Source organism: Ranitomeya variabilis, chromosome 7, assembly GCF_051348905.1.
Source record: "Ranitomeya variabilis isolate aRanVar5 chromosome 7, aRanVar5.hap1, whole genome shotgun sequence".
Classification (NCBI taxonomy): Eukaryota; Metazoa; Chordata; class Amphibia; order Anura; family Dendrobatidae; genus Ranitomeya; species Ranitomeya variabilis.
The window spans coordinates 206,778,620-206,794,191 of NC_135238.1; the positions used below are offsets into that span (position 1 = coordinate 206,778,620).

At 42.1% G+C, this 15,572-nt stretch overlaps 1 protein-coding gene across 3 annotated transcripts in view; it reads left to right on the forward strand.

Annotated features, from left to right (window-relative positions):
- The window catches only part of LRP2 (LDL receptor related protein 2), a 218,059-nt gene that overhangs the window by 101,364 nt on the left and 101,123 nt on the right, over positions 1 to 15,572 (forward strand). For 2 of the 3 annotated variants that reach the window (XM_077272772.1, XM_077272773.1), the window contains exons 18-30: positions 932 to 1,057; positions 2,629 to 2,759; positions 3,213 to 3,350; positions 3,554 to 3,835; positions 4,349 to 4,588; positions 4,936 to 5,055; positions 5,136 to 5,252; positions 6,631 to 7,008; positions 7,388 to 7,402; positions 9,348 to 9,596; positions 9,711 to 9,922; positions 12,386 to 12,570; positions 13,138 to 13,366. In XM_077272772.1, the coding sequence (XP_077128887.1) occupies positions 932 to 1,057; positions 2,629 to 2,759; positions 3,213 to 3,350; positions 3,554 to 3,835; positions 4,349 to 4,588; positions 4,936 to 5,055; positions 5,136 to 5,252; positions 6,631 to 7,008; positions 7,388 to 7,402; positions 9,348 to 9,596; positions 9,711 to 9,922; positions 12,386 to 12,570; positions 13,138 to 13,366 (2,422 nt within the window). The remainder of the gene's footprint in view (positions 1 to 931; positions 1,058 to 2,628; positions 2,760 to 3,212; positions 3,351 to 3,553; positions 3,836 to 4,348; positions 4,589 to 4,935; positions 5,056 to 5,135; positions 5,253 to 6,630; positions 7,009 to 7,387; positions 7,403 to 9,347; positions 9,597 to 9,710; positions 9,923 to 12,385; positions 12,571 to 13,137; positions 13,367 to 15,572) is intronic. The other variant, XM_077272774.1, reaches the window with a different exon arrangement.

The window sequence follows — 15,572 nt, forward strand, 5'->3', positions numbered from 1 at the left end:
GGGCAGGGTGATGGCTTATCTTTTGCAACCTGAGCTATTGTTCATCCTGATGCCATTTTGGGGTAGATACCATGTCTTGATTGCCTCTTCTTACATTGTATTGCAATGTTGAGACAGCCAAAAGAAAACCGTAATTCTGGTGTTTTGATTTTTTTCTCATTACACCTTTTACCGATCAGATTAATTTATTTTATATTTTGATGCATTTAATTATTTTATTTTTTAAGGTGCATGTTAATAGGTTGTCCAGTACTTTAGCATTGATGACCTATCCTTAGAATAAGTCATCCATGTCTGATCCCGGCACCCGGCTACCCCGCTGATCAGCCGTTATTGGTTTTGGCGGCAACCTTGCGGAGCTGGCTATCTTCTGACAGTGGCCGCCGCAGGGTACTACACTTCTGCCTCCTATTGATATGAATAGGAGGCGGAAGTGCTGTATCTTGCCTTGGCCACTGTCAGACAGCCAGCTTCGCAAGTGAATACTTCAGGCCTGCGGCCCCGAAAACAGCTGATCCACAGGGGTGCCAGGTGTCAGACCCAACCATCAGACATTGATGACTTATCCCAGGAATGGGTCATCAATGTTAAAGTAGCGGACAAACTCTTTAAATGCCACCGTCAGAAATCAACAGCAGCATTTAACAGGTTAACACCAACTATGTCTGTTAAAGCAGTCACATGATGGTTGATTAATTCAGCTATCATCTGCCTGGAGAGATGCAAGATCGGTGTGTGGGAGCCCTCATCAAAGGCAGGAGCACAACATTATTTATGTCATGTGTCCTGAAGGGGTTAATCAGATAAAGTTGATATAGTATGGAAATTCATGGAGCTAATTGTGTATATTCTCAGTGCAACTGGTTTTTACTTGGCTCTTCTGGGGGAAGATCTATTATTCTACATTTCTGAATCAAATTTCTTCTTTCAGGTTCCTTTACTGGACTGATTGGTACCGTCCTGCTAAAATCATGAGGTCTTGGTGTGATGGATCACATGCATCCGCAATTGTAAATACAACACTTGGGTGGCCAAATGGTTTAGCAATGGACTGGAGGTAAATGGTTTACGTCCACAAGCCCTACAATTAAATCAATAAATGATAAAGCCAAGCCTTGAGTCTGTTTTCTTTAGTACAAGTTTTTTTTTAATGTTAAAGTGTTCATATACCTTTAATAGCCATCGGCCAACAACTTTTTATCCCGAACCTCCCTTAGCTCAATTTGGCCAAAATTGCATTTTTTTAATGTGAAGAGGGGAGAACGCAGGGGAGACAACTTTTTATGGTGTTATCATCACCTACAAAAGAGGGTAATACTGTAGCATAAACTATGGACTAGTAAATAAGTCAGCGGGAAATATAAAGAACCACAATAATAGCTACAAGAATCCAGCACAGGACCAATAATTAAATATTACAATAATCTTTGTGGAAAACAAAGTGGACAAAGACACATTAATTAAAGCCATACATACTAAGACAAAATAAAATAAATGAAGGTGGAGGAATAAAGTGCAAAAACTATGATGTAACAATATAATTAGAAGTGACCCAGAGACCAAGACAAGGTAATTAATCAAATAGAAAGTCCTATAGGACTTGTAAATCATCAAAAAGTGCTTGGTTCTTGGTCTATGAATGTAATAGTCAAAAAAGTGCAAAAGTATGAATATATGAATACAACAAATAAAGTGCAAGTGTACAATAAAAATACACAGCTCTTACTTCATAATAGAATAAATAATATATAGCTCAATTCAAAGTGAATAATGGAGTACCAAGAATAAATGATCTAAAAGTATATGAAATAGAAGTTTATTCAGCTGTCCTGTTGGCATTGTACTGTTGACACTGTAAGCAGGGCCGTACTGAGCGGTGTATGGTGGCCCAGAGACCGGCTAATCAGAGGACAGCAACTGACGTTGGCGCGCACGTGATTGGGGGCACATGGCAGTGACATCATGCGCTCCCATCGCTTGCACGCTGAAGTCAGCTGCCGGCTTCTGAAGAGGGCACCACATGGTGATGGAACAGACGGAAGGTGAGTGTAATGATTTATTTTTTTTCTGTGCATTAACGAACACTGGCAGGACAGGGGACATATACCAGGATGGGGAACATACGGTACATAGCAGGATGGAGGAGATATATATATATATATATATATATACCACGATGGGTGAAATTTATACCAGGAAGGGGCCCAGGAAAAGAGACATATATGCCAGGATGGGGGATATATGTACCAGGATGGGGTCCAGGATATGGGATGTATATACCAGGATAGGCGATATATATACCAGGACGGGGCAAGGATGAGGGACATACTGTGTATACCAGGATGGGAGGGGCAGTCCAAATCTTGCATCGGGCCCATTGGTCTCTATTTACTCCACTGACTGTAAGTAACAATTTTGAGCTCTGTAGAGGGTCATCAGAACCTACAAAGGATTGTCATGGACTAAACTACACATTTCTCCTGCAGCCATACTCTTAAGCCCTCTTTCCATCCATATTGAAAAATAGGTGTTGGCGCCATTTACGATCTTGCTGATGTGTTTTTCAAGAATGCATTTCAAGTGTGTTTTTGTTTTTCGTGTAACCCTACCTTTACATTTTACAAATAGCTCACTACGGATATATTGGGTGGATGCATTTTTCGATAAAGTGGAACACAGCAACTTTGATGGCTCTGACAGGCAGAGTCTTAGCAGAATAACACAGATGACCCATCCATTTGGCCTCACCATATACGGAGGTAAGAGTTCTTAAAACCTTGACTAATATCCATAAAGAATACTATTTTAAGACTGGATCTTTGTCTCCCTCTTGGCAGTGAAAATTTGCCCAGGGCTTCCTATCTTCTCTGTCATTGCAATGATAAATTAGCCTTACACATAAGATGGACTCCCCTACAAATATGCCTACTGGATCAACTTTGTGCTCATACTTTTCTCATAGTGATAGAGTGATAATTTTTCTTTACAGAGATGAAGATAAATCCCCTAATATAGTGATTTGTAATAATGTTTCATAATTTTCCATGCCGGACAACATTCTAAAAAAGGAAATATAAATGTTTAATGACTCTTTAATTCAGGAGGTACAACCGAAGGGATTTATTCATTGTTATGTGTTATTTTTTATTCTTTCCTATGTTTGCAATCTCTTATATTGTATGAATTACGTATAATTCTTATTCCTTATCCAGCCTATGCATACATAACTGACTGGAGGCTGCAGGCCATAGTCCGAATCCGGAAATATGATGGTGGAGAGATGACAATCATTCGTAGAGGAATCAATAATATTGCACACGTGAAATCATTTGATGCCGGCATTCAGATAGGTATGTCAAATATGCTAGGTATGTGAAAAAGACTTGTTACTGTTTTCTTAGATAAAACATGTTTTTTGCAATAGCGTAGGCTTGTAGTGTATAAAATAAATTTATCCTTGAGTGACTTTCAACTACTTTGGCCCGAACTTGATCTTTTACCTTTTTTCCATAGATATATCATTTGATATGTACATTGCAATATTGATTTACAGGGTCAAATCAGTGCAACCGTCCAACAAATCCAAACGGAGATTGCAGTCACTTTTGTTTCCCAGTTCCCAATTACCAAAGGGTTTGCGGCTGCCCCTATGGAATGAGGCTCCGACCTGATCAAGTCACTTGTGTGGAAGATCCATCTAGTGAACCCCCGACAATGCAATGTGGTCTTTACTCATTTGCCTGTGCAAATAGCAAGTGTGTACCAGGTCATTACCGCTGCGATGGTGTCGATGACTGTCACGACAATAGCGACGAACAGGGTTGCGGATCCCCAAGTAAGTATTTTTTTTCCAATTTTACAAATCATCATCTCTAGATGTAAAAATTTTTCAATTTCCATCACAAAAGCCTGCTATACACGTTAGATGGCTGTTGGACGAACGATGCTTCAGTCGTTCAATCATCCACCATTTCAGCTGACGTTCTAATTTCTCTTTGAGAAAGCCATCGGCCATCAGCTTATCTCTGGGAGAACAATGTGATCATCAGTCCGAAATCAGACATGTTCGATTGTCTTCTCTCTCGATGATCCAGTCGGTCAACGCTCCCATACATATTAGACAGTCAACCTGTCGATATGGGTGGGTTCACCTGAATTTAGTCTGATGTGTTTGAGGACGCTGGTTGACTGATCAGAAGAGATGTCGATTGCACATGTCTGATTTTGGCCTGCCGATCACATGGTTCTCCCGGAGATTTCAAATTTCATGATTAAGTACAGTAATTTCTATCATCATTATACATGATTGTTATGACATTGACCAGCACATGCTTTTGTTTCCTTGCAGACACTACATGTTCCTTCAGAGCATTCACATGCCACAATGGCCAATGCATCCCCCAGAACTGGCGCTGTGATAAGCACAATGACTGTCTTGATGGGAGCGATGAACAAAATTGTCCAACTCAAGGTCCTCGGTCATGTCCTGCCACCTCATACACCTGTAATAACAACCATTGCATTCCTAGGATATGGCTCTGTGACACAGATAATGATTGTGAAGACGGATCAGATGAATTAAACTGCAGTAAGTAGGAGATTTTATTTTATTAGTTGCTTTATTTGCAAACGCTTGGGGAAGTTGCATTATTGAATTTAGGGGTTATCCTCATAATAGACATTTATGGCCATGAATGTCCAATAGGTGCTGGTCCCACCAACACGAGAACTTGGTGAGAATCCATCCATTCTACACCTCTAAGTGAGGTAAACTGTTCTCAAGAGAGTTTAGTAATATTAGAGGGTCAGTATATCCTCATGAAGGATGTAGGGAGTTGTACACTCACAAACACTGAAGAGCTCAAGCCACTAGTAAGGAGCTCTAAGTCCTGTGATGTTTAATACATCATTTTTCTAATTTGTTTTTGTTTTAAGATTTCACAAATACCTGTGAACCTGGCCAGTTTCAATGTCCGGATCATCGCTGCATCGACCCGTATTATGTGTGTGATGGTGACAAAGATTGCGTTGACGGTTCCGATGAGAAAGACTGCAGTAAGTGCCAGCAATAATCAGCGCTTTGTGCCGCCCATAACAGATATTCTACGCACTAATTACATTCTCTTTTTGACTAGTTTACAACTGTACAGCCTCACAGTTTGCATGTGCAACCGGTAAGCAGTGTATCAGCAGCTACTACCAGTGCGATGGAGTGTTTGACTGCACCGACCGTTCTGATGAAAGAAACTGTCGTAAGTAAACGTAAACATTCCAGATGAAACCTCTATAAAATTACCTGTTGCTTAAATCAAATTTTTGTATTAAATGTATTTTCTCATTTCATAATGTTATTATTATTTTTTATTTATTTCTTGTTTTTAATGAATTTATTTTTTAATTTCTCAGAATGTTTTTTTTTCCAATTTTTCAATCACCATCTATATTATGAAAAAAGAAATTAGAAGTCTTGCAATTTTCACCCAGGCCACTAAGCCTTAGACTAGAATCATACTTCCTGTTCTGTACAGGTCACTTTTCAGGAGTCTCATTTACTTCCTGTACAGGCCACTTTTCAGCAGTATCATTATCATCACAGGCGGGAAGACAATGACAGACAACATTTCTATATACAGTGGATAACACAGGATCCACCACACAGGATCCTGCAAATATTAGAAAACAAAAAAACAATCTATACTCTCCTTTTTTCTTCTGACAGATCCAGCTCTGATGCCTCAGTGGTTTTGGCAAATGGTCACACTTGGTAAATGGTTGCAGAAGTCAAGTGCCATACTACTGCCATGACAACTTTTATTTGTGAGTGGTGATGCCAGAAGTACCACACGTCACTGTGGCAGCTACTGATTAGCTGCAGAGGTCACATGCCAGCCACTTGGAAACAAAGATACAATCTCGGGGCTGGATTTGCAGGAAACAGAATATACTTTTTTTTCTAGCATTTGCTGTTTTTTTTACTTTTTTGTAATGTTTGAAGGCGCTAGATATAGTATGGAGTTGTTAAAAGAGAAGGACAATGTCTAAAGTATATAAATTGAATCCAAAAATTTGGTGTCGATCAGGAGTGGCCTTCTTAAAAAGAATGCCTTGTGGAGTGGTCCCAGTTAGAGTTGGTGCGAATCGATTCGCAGAAACTAGTCCAGAGACCATGTCAGTAATCTGTGGCTGTCAGACAGGAGCTCTGAGAACTGCTTCCTACCTCCTGGTATTTGTCACTTATTTTTTGATTACCCGGCCCACGTGATGTCATTGTTGCTATGTGACACACATGTGACGTCACACCAAGTCAGCTAATAAAAAAAAAAGAGTTGAGGATGTCGGGAGGTAGACAGCCATTTTTAGGGCTTCTGGTCAATGACCACAGATTACTTACCTGGCTGATTGACCGTCCTATGTCTCACTGTATGGTTATATTTACATGACAATATCCCCATACGCGCCCCATGTGGTAAGTCATCTACATAACATATACAGAGTCAAGTCTTTTTTTTTTGCAGTAACTCAATTGGTTTGACTTTGATGAATCCTCCATTGGTCTGATTCACAGGAGATGGGGATCAGGTGTAATTTTATGCTCTCCAGTGTAATTACATTTTATTTCTATCATTTCAGCCACACGGCCAGCAGGGATGTGTCATGAGAATGAATTCCAGTGCCAGTCAGATGGGTCATGTATCCCCTCAAACTGGGAATGTGATAGACATCCAGACTGTATTGATGGTTCTGATGAACACCACAATTGTCCGGTTAGGACATGCCCTCCTTCCCAATTCCAATGTGAAAATGGAAACTGTGTCTACCGTTCCTGGATTTGTGATGGCGACAATGACTGTGGAGACATGAGTGATGAAAAAGACTGTCCAACTCCACCGTTCCGCTGTCCCAGCCGGCAGTGGCAGTGTCCAGGCCTAAGCGTATGTGTGAACATCAGCAAAGTTTGTGATAATGTTCAAGACTGTCCCAATGGGGCAGATGAGTCTCCTCTCTGCAGTAAGTCTACTCTTGATGTCTTGAATCCTTGTGTTGTATGTTCTTTCATTTTTCTGAAGGTTCTTCTTTACGTGACACCACAATCCTCAATCCCCAATTTCACCGGGTTGATTATAAATGATCTAACAAGAGAGATGATAATGCATTCTGCATCTCGACATGATCTATAATCTTGCTTGGATTATTATCCATGGCCAGCCGTACAGTGTGGTTATCTAAGGCGTCTTTTCAGCATTTCTTCTAAATATTTTAATAATAATCTTCTTGTAATCAGAATAAATTAATCAAATGTTAATTAATCAAATGTGCATGATTCACCCATGATTTTTAATTTTTTTCTTGCTTTTTTCTTTCTTTCTTTGAAATCGCAAATTTTCAGATGAGCCGCAACCAGGTACCGTGAATTTCTACGGATTATTACTTTGTGATTTATGTGATTCATGTGATTTTTAAGCTAAGTACTCACTGCGACTGTCCCTTTTGACATACAAATATAGGGGAAAATTCTATTGGTGTCTAATTAAATGTTTTCACCAGATCAAGGCCAAAAAAAGTGTTTTTGTTTGTCCTCTGCCTGGCCAGTATGTATTTGTATATTGTTTTATTGCATAGCAAAGTAAAGCGTACTGCATCTATCCATACAAGGAGCCCCTTAAAAATAGTTTATCTTTTTTTATAGTGGTTGGATTTGATGGACAGATAAAGCATCCATCTAAAGCTAGACTATGACCTCTGCGCACATATGTCAAATAGTGGACAAAATCCGTGAGCACTTAGCCCTAATATCTTGTGATATGTCTATGATTAAAGTACTTATAGTTATCTTAAAAGTTATCCCCTATCTATGGGGTGAGGGATAACTCATTGATCTTTGGGGGTCCGACCACTGGGACCTGCACCAATTCACAGAATTGCAAAGTTCCATCTGCATGGAACGGAGGTCAATCAATCATGCCCACCGCTGCTCCATTCATTGGCTCTTGATCTCCTGGAGAAAGCAGAGTAAAGCCAGTCCTATAGACAATGAATCGAGCAGGGAGATGGACATGCTTGACCTTCACTTCATTCAGACTGGATTCCTCAAAGTCTCCTTTTCCATATCGATAGAGGTCCCAGTGGTGAGACCCCCAGCAATCAGTCACTTCTTCACTATTCTGTAGATACAACATAACTTTCAATCTTGGTAAAATCCCTTTAAACATGAAGGCAGGGTACTATTACTTTAAGAAGGGGTTTTAACACATAATAAATAAGTTGTATGAGATTAGGGTCTACCATTTTGTTCAGATATGCATTAATTTTGTGCAGGCTATGTCTGTTTTTACAGCGAGCACTTGCATGCTGTAATATATATTAAAGGGGTATTCCAATTTTGGAAAACTCCTATCCCCTGACTGCAGTTTCTTTACAAAAAAACAAACATCTGAGCTCTACTCATTCTCCCCTGTTCCAACGCTGAGTCACTGCTGTTTCTCCCGGTGTCTGTCATTGTCTGCAGCAGTGAGGTCACGTCAACAGCACTGCAGCCAATCAGTGACTCTAAGCAATTTGTGCCATCAAATCAAACTGCTGAGGTCACTGATCGTCTGCAGCGCTGTTGACATGACATCATCACAGTAGACAACAACGGACACCGGAAGGAGCGATGAATACATCAGCACTGGACCCTGGGAGGGTGAGCAAGGCCCAGTTTTGTTTTCCTTTTGTTCTGTATGTGACTTTCTAACTCTTTTTGCGTCATATAAAATAAATACAGAACGAGACTTCCCTATCAGTGATCCGATTTCTTTTTTTTTAGCTGTGGTGGACATTTTTGGAAAAGGTTCAACAGGATTGGTTGTCTCCATTTGCATTAGCTTCTTGGTAAAATATCTCTTATGAGTTACTGTGCCATCACATTGTTTTATTATTTTCCGGCCAAACGTTTCAGAGAAGTTACCGTAATTGACTCCTTGTTACCACTTTTTCCACAAATAGCCACCACTAAATGTAAAAAATGGCAATACCTCTACTAGCAAAAGGTGAATTTTTCCCAAAGTTCTAACTTCTTAAGTATTCTTATGACCAGCATTACCGCTGAAATAAGAATAGCTTGAAATAAGTATCTAAAATTCATTTTTAGAGGGTACAAGTATCTAAAATTCATTTTTTAGAGGCTACAAGTATCTAAAATTCATTTTTAGCGGGTATAAGTATCTAAAATTCATTTTTTTAAAGGGTACATTTGCAGCCATGTTTTATTGATTGAAAGCAGAAAGCGGAAATGTTGTAACGAGTGATTTACAAACATTGCACCATTTTGTTTCTAAGGATTTCATATTTTTGTCTTGTATTTCCAGATCAGGAGAGCTGTACGGACAGTAATGGTGGCTGCACTCACGGGTGCATTCAAGGACCTTTTGGAGCCCAGTGCACCTGCCCGCTTGGATATGAGCTGTTAAATGACTCTAAAACTTGTGATGATATTAATGAGTGCCTTATTCCTGGAGCCTGCAGCCAAAGCTGTAATAACGAGAGGGGATCCTTCAGATGTGACTGTGACGAGGGCTATATTTTAGAACCCAATGGAAGAACTTGTAAAGCCTCTGGTACGTTTCTTGCTTGATACACCACCACTAATTTCCATTTTTATGATAATTTTTACGATATTGGTTTTCCGTTGTGGACACGGTTTTGTGTATTGTCTTTATCTTGTCTTTCAGAGTTTGGGAATCTGCTGTTGTTGGTGGCAAGTCGTAACCAGATCGTGGCTGACAATATCACCACACAAGCTCACAACATTTACTCCATTGTCAGGGACGGACGCAACATAGTGGCTGTGGATTTTGACTCTGTGACGAATAGGATTTACTGGTCCGACACGACGCAGGATAAAATTTGGAGTGCCCATATCAATGGGACAGACAGGAAAGTTGTAAGTTTTATCCTCTAAGAGGAGCTTCGAAAGTTGTTCAGAAAATCTGTAAATATAAATGAGAACTAAAAAATCAATAGATAAAACAACATAAAATGTTAGAAACATTTCAGTTTTGCAAGTGACCTGCCTGAGTGCATGGAGAGACTTCTATTGTTGTATTATATACTTCTCTATAATATTTTGTATGTAATTAGTCATAGGCTGTGGAAGCTTTGATGTTGGACTACTTTTCTAATAATGAGAGTAGTAAACGGGTAGGACTGACTCTAATTAGCAAATCACACTTATTTTGGTACAATAAAATGGCCGCATCTTGTTACACCTAGAGAAACCTGACCTAGATAATTAAGGCTATGTTCACTAGATGCTGGCACAGCTAACGAGTTTTCCCAGGCGAAGTCGTTTCAGGAAAAGGTAAGCAGTCGCTTTCTTGATGCGGCTAGCCCCGGCAGTTCTGCCATTATTCTCTGCCACCGTTGGCTTTCACTCTATAATGTTAAGTATAGAGAATGGATGACTCCCGAAGAATGAGCATGTCACATCTTTTACCGCTCAATGTTCTCAGTATCCTGAATTTGTTAAAAAACATGGCTAAAGCTGGAACATCTGCACAGCAATTTTGTTTTGATATGCACTATGTGCAATATGTTCATTTTATGAGGTGTTTCTGTGGTGCTTTGTTAGGCAGATTCCTGGTGGAATCTACCTGAAAAAGACACTGTGTGCAAAAAGACGACTAATAGGTCAGGTGACTGTGAGCAAGTGCAGTAGGAAACTCCCGGTCACTTCATGTGTAGGAAGATGTTTTCATAGTGGATATCCTGATCTAAAACTTGAAATCTCAGGGGTGCTGAGGTAATAAGAGGCTGCTCACACTGCTGTCCACCCTGTCTATTTGATCTAACACTGGAGATACCAAGGGTGCTGAGGTAAGAAGAGGCCACTCAAACTGCTGTCCAGCCTGTCTGATCTAACACTGGAGATACCAAGGGTGCTGAGGTGAGAAGAGGCCACTCAAACTGCTGTCCAGCCTGTCTGATCTAACACTGGATATACCAAGGGTGCTGAGGTAAGAAGAGGCTGCTCACACTGCTGTCCAGCCTGTCTGATCTAACACTGTAGATACCAGGGGTGCTGAGGTAAGAAGAGGCTGCTCACACTGCTGTCCAGCCTGTCTGATCTAACACTGGAGATACCAAGGGTGCTGAGGTAAGAAGAGGCTGCTCACACTGCTGTCCAGCCTGTCTGATCTAATACTGGAGATACCAAGGGTGCTGAGGTAAGAAGAGGCTGCTCACACTGCTGTCCATACATTCTGTCTGATCTAATACTGAAGATACCAAAAAGTCCTAAGGTAAGAAGAGGCTGCTCACATTGCTGTCCATACACTCTTTGACTTAATACTGGAGATATCAAGTAGTTCTAAGGTAAGAAGAGGCTGCTCACACTGCTGTGCATACATTCTGTCTTTCTGAAAGTTGCGCAGCTGCTGAGAACTGAAAATAGCTTGACAATATGTGGTGTAGGTATCTTCAGGTCACCGCAATCGAGCTTCCTACTGCACATGCTCACAGACTCCTGTGCTATTAACTTTTTAGGATCGGTTTCTATCAGTGTAACAAGACAGCAGTCATTTAAATATACTATCGCGATTACAATTATAGACAAAACAAGTGTGATTTGCTAATTAAATGTATTTAATAATTTATTTCTAATGACTTTTTCTTTCTTTTTTTTTCTATCTCTGGAGAATTCCTTTAAAGGACCCTTTTGAACTAAATAGCAATATGTCATACACTATTGGACACCCATGTTCAGTTTTTAGCTTACATTCAACTTAATTGCGTGATTGAAGGTCCTGTGTCCCCCAATGTCCCATCAACCATAGAACAGAATTTTGAAAGCAGAGCACATTGCTGTATTTCTCTTTCCATCTTTTCCCTTCTTTCTGGGCCTTTGCCGGTTATTTTGCTGGGCACAGAACTCCTGTTCTCCTAAAATATGTATCAGTGTAAATGAAGAGAATACCGTTTAATTACAATCTTAGGACCCTTGTACAGGGGCTAATGCTCATAGGAACATTTGTTCCCAATCGTTGCCCCGGGTAAACATTTCAACAATCAGGCAACCACCGATCGCACTTTAATGTGGGTCTAGAACATTGTTGATCAGCAGCACGTCCCCTCAGGTTATCGGCCTGTTATAAGACCCTTACATAAGGTGATTATAGAAAAAATATATAATTTTACCTTTTTTACATTTTTATTCTTTGTTTGTGACATATCTTTTCGGATTACAGCAGTTATCAGACATGTATTCTCATATAACTCGGATTACCATATTTGCCTGTGCGGAATCTGTTATATCTATTTCTACGACATGTCTATATCACATCAGATTCAATGATGCTCCATGAAGCTGAAAATGCAATGTTTATTGACTTTATTACTTTTATTACAGATTTTTGACAGCGGTGTCACTGTGACGGAAAGCATAGCTGTAGACTGGGTAGGGCGAAACCTTTACTGGACAGATTATGTTCTGGAGACAATCGAAGTCTCCAAACTTGATGGGACTCACAGGGCTGTCCTCATCAGCGAGAACGTGACAAATCCTCGAGGACTTGTCTTGGATCCCAGAACAGAGTAAGAATACATGGCTATATTATTTTGAGGAATGAGAAAAAATGCACATTTTTGACCACTGGTTTATAAATGTTATGGACCTTTTACAAATCTTGATACAAATTTTATGATTTTCTTTTAAACCTTTTTTAGTAACTTGTTTTCAATGCTGAGTTTGTGTTAAAAGGGCTAACTTTTTACTGTCAAAATTCAGTGCTGGTCCCATTTTCTGTCCAAAAGAAAGCAGGACAAGTTAATGGGGTGTTGACTTTTTGCCCATAATAATTTAATTTGCCCATGTTGTCCATCGTATGTTCTTATGCACAAAAATGACTTCAGTGAACATCAACAAGCCCAACACCCAAATTTAGACAATACAGTTATGTGATATGATGTACCAATGCGCTCTTCATCACTGACTGGGTACTCGATCTTTTTTTTTCAAATTTTCGTTTTATGCAATTTTGAGCCCCAAATGGCCGCTAAATGCATATTTTAATAATAAAAAGCCCTTTTTTGTTATCGGTTATCATTTCTTATTTTAGGCATAATTAATTACACAAGTTTAAACCTAAATTTTCTTTTCAGTGTCCGGCTAATGTTTTGGACAGACTGGGGACGAAATCCTAGAATAGAAAGGTCGAGTATGGATGGAACCTTAAGAACGGCTATCATTTCAGAGAAGATCTATTGGCCAAATGGGCTAACTATTGATTATCCTACTAAGCGCCTCTACTTTGCTGATGCTTATCTTGATTACATTGACTACTGTGATTATGATGGAAATAACAGGAGGCAGACCTTGGCTAGTCATTTGGTGAGTATCGCTGGTCATTGAAATGATAAAGGTTTATTACTCTGTCGCCTCATTGGGGGACACAGGACCATGGGTGTTATGCTGCTGTCCACTAGGAGGTGACACTATGCATAATCTGAAAAAGATTAACTGTGGCTCCTCCTGTGCAGTATACACCCCTGGAGGCATCAGCCTTCTCCAGTTTTTGCTTAGTGTCGCAAAGGAGGCACACCTAAAGATTTTTACTCCGTTTTACTCCGTTTCCCGTTTTCCGACGGGATTACAGATGAAGAAAAGAGGGTCTCCTGTGAGACTCCCGGCATGGCTCCTTCCTCGGCCCCCTATTATTGGGTGCCCAGTTGAAGTTGAGATGGCTATTCCCCATGCTGCTCCTTCCCCAGCCCCTCGGGTGTTGGTTCGAAGTCGAGACCCCCCTCCTTCCCCAATTCCTTTTGGTTTCTGGGTTGAGGTCGAGGCGAGGATAAAGGCCCCTGAAGGTGTGACAACAGCACCCTCCCTATCCCCCTCTGGGGGTATTAGGTTGAGACACCTCAGGTAGGGCCTGTACAGGCAGCATCCTACAGCTCCCAGCAATGGGCCAGCATACTGCGCCTGCATCCAGGGACCCCAGCCCAGCTGCGGGCTCCTGTTGGGGCCGGGGGGAGTGCAGGCAGGCATGGCACATACAGACACAGGGCTCCCTGCGTCCCTGTCTCTGTGGCAGCACCAGCTCTATACTGCCTCAGGGGGACCCCAGCCGGGCTCCCCCTTCCGCTTATAGCCCCACCGCCATCCTGCCTTCAAATCCGGAGGGGTCCGGTTCAGATCCGACCCCCTCCTGGACTTTCGCGCCGGCCTGGAGCCCTTCTGGGCCTCAGGCATCTAATTTAGGCCCCGGCTTCGGCCTAGCTGAAGCAGCAGCCTCCTCTCCGCCCCCCGGCCCGCCCCCCGGATGACAAATATGACACTCTACAGTGTCATACAAGGGGCGGATCGAGACAGAAAGGGCGGGTTTTTTATAGCCTTGCCGCCTTTTTCCAGCTCTCCGCCCCCTTCTCCTCCTCTCTCCTCTGTCTCTGCAGCCATTTTCGGCTGCAGATTAACCCTGCATCTCCCGGTCTGCAGGACCAGGACCAGGCAGCCAGTCTCCGGGGGGCACAGGACTGTGGATTTTCGGCGCTGGACCTAGGGGTACACTGGTGGGGTAAGATCACAGCTGGGTTATCTTTACTCAGCTGTGAATCCATATTACCTATAAGGCTCCCCTGTAGGTTCTCTACCCCTGTAAGGTCCATCTGCTGGCAGCACTTCTGCACTCTGTGCACTATGCCGGGCTCAAGGTCTAAGAGAACCAGGCAGAACTGCTACTATGCATTCTGCACAGCCTGCGGGACCGCTCTCCCCAGTAGTAGCACGTACCCGCATTGTCAGAACTGTATACAAACAACTGTGTCACAGCCTCAAGAAGCCCCTGCCAATGCCTCGGTGTCTAATGCCACACCGGAATGGGCTACTCAGATATCGCAATCTATGACGCAGTCTATAGATAACCTAACTTCCACATTGCTTCAGGCTCTGCAGGGTCATGCCCCGGCTATGACCGTTACCCAGCAAAGGGAGAGCTTGACTCAGGAACAAGATGACCCTGGCACATCCACGTCTAGGTCACGACGCAAGCGGATCCATAGATCAAGTCCATCTGCGTCATCCCATAGCACACGGTCATCCCCCTCTAGGGAGAGACACCGTTGCTCCAGGTCATCTAGACCGTCCCATTCCAGGGACAGACAATGCAGATCTCCGCAATCCCCAACCAGAGAAGGCCTCCTCCCCAGCTCACCCAGCAGGGGACGCCTCAGTGATACACAGGATTCGGAAGGCATCTGCGACTCTGACTCAGACAGAGAAACGGAGGGGTCCCTGATCCCAATCCCTCCTAGCAATACAGCGCTAGTTGAGGACATAATATCGTCCATCCATCGGGTGCTGGACATTTCTGATCCGCCACCAGAGGCCCCAGAACATCAGATTTCCTTTGAAGGACCTCTGAAGCCGCCTAAGGTTTTCTCTAACCACCCAGAGTTTAAGGCGATCCTTAAAAAACAGCTCTCACAGCCTGAGAAAAAATTCGCTAATCGCAAATATCTGGAGGCGAGGTACCCCTTCCCACAGAAGGACACCAAGGAATGGACAGATCCACCTGAAGTGGATCCCCCAGTCTCCAGGC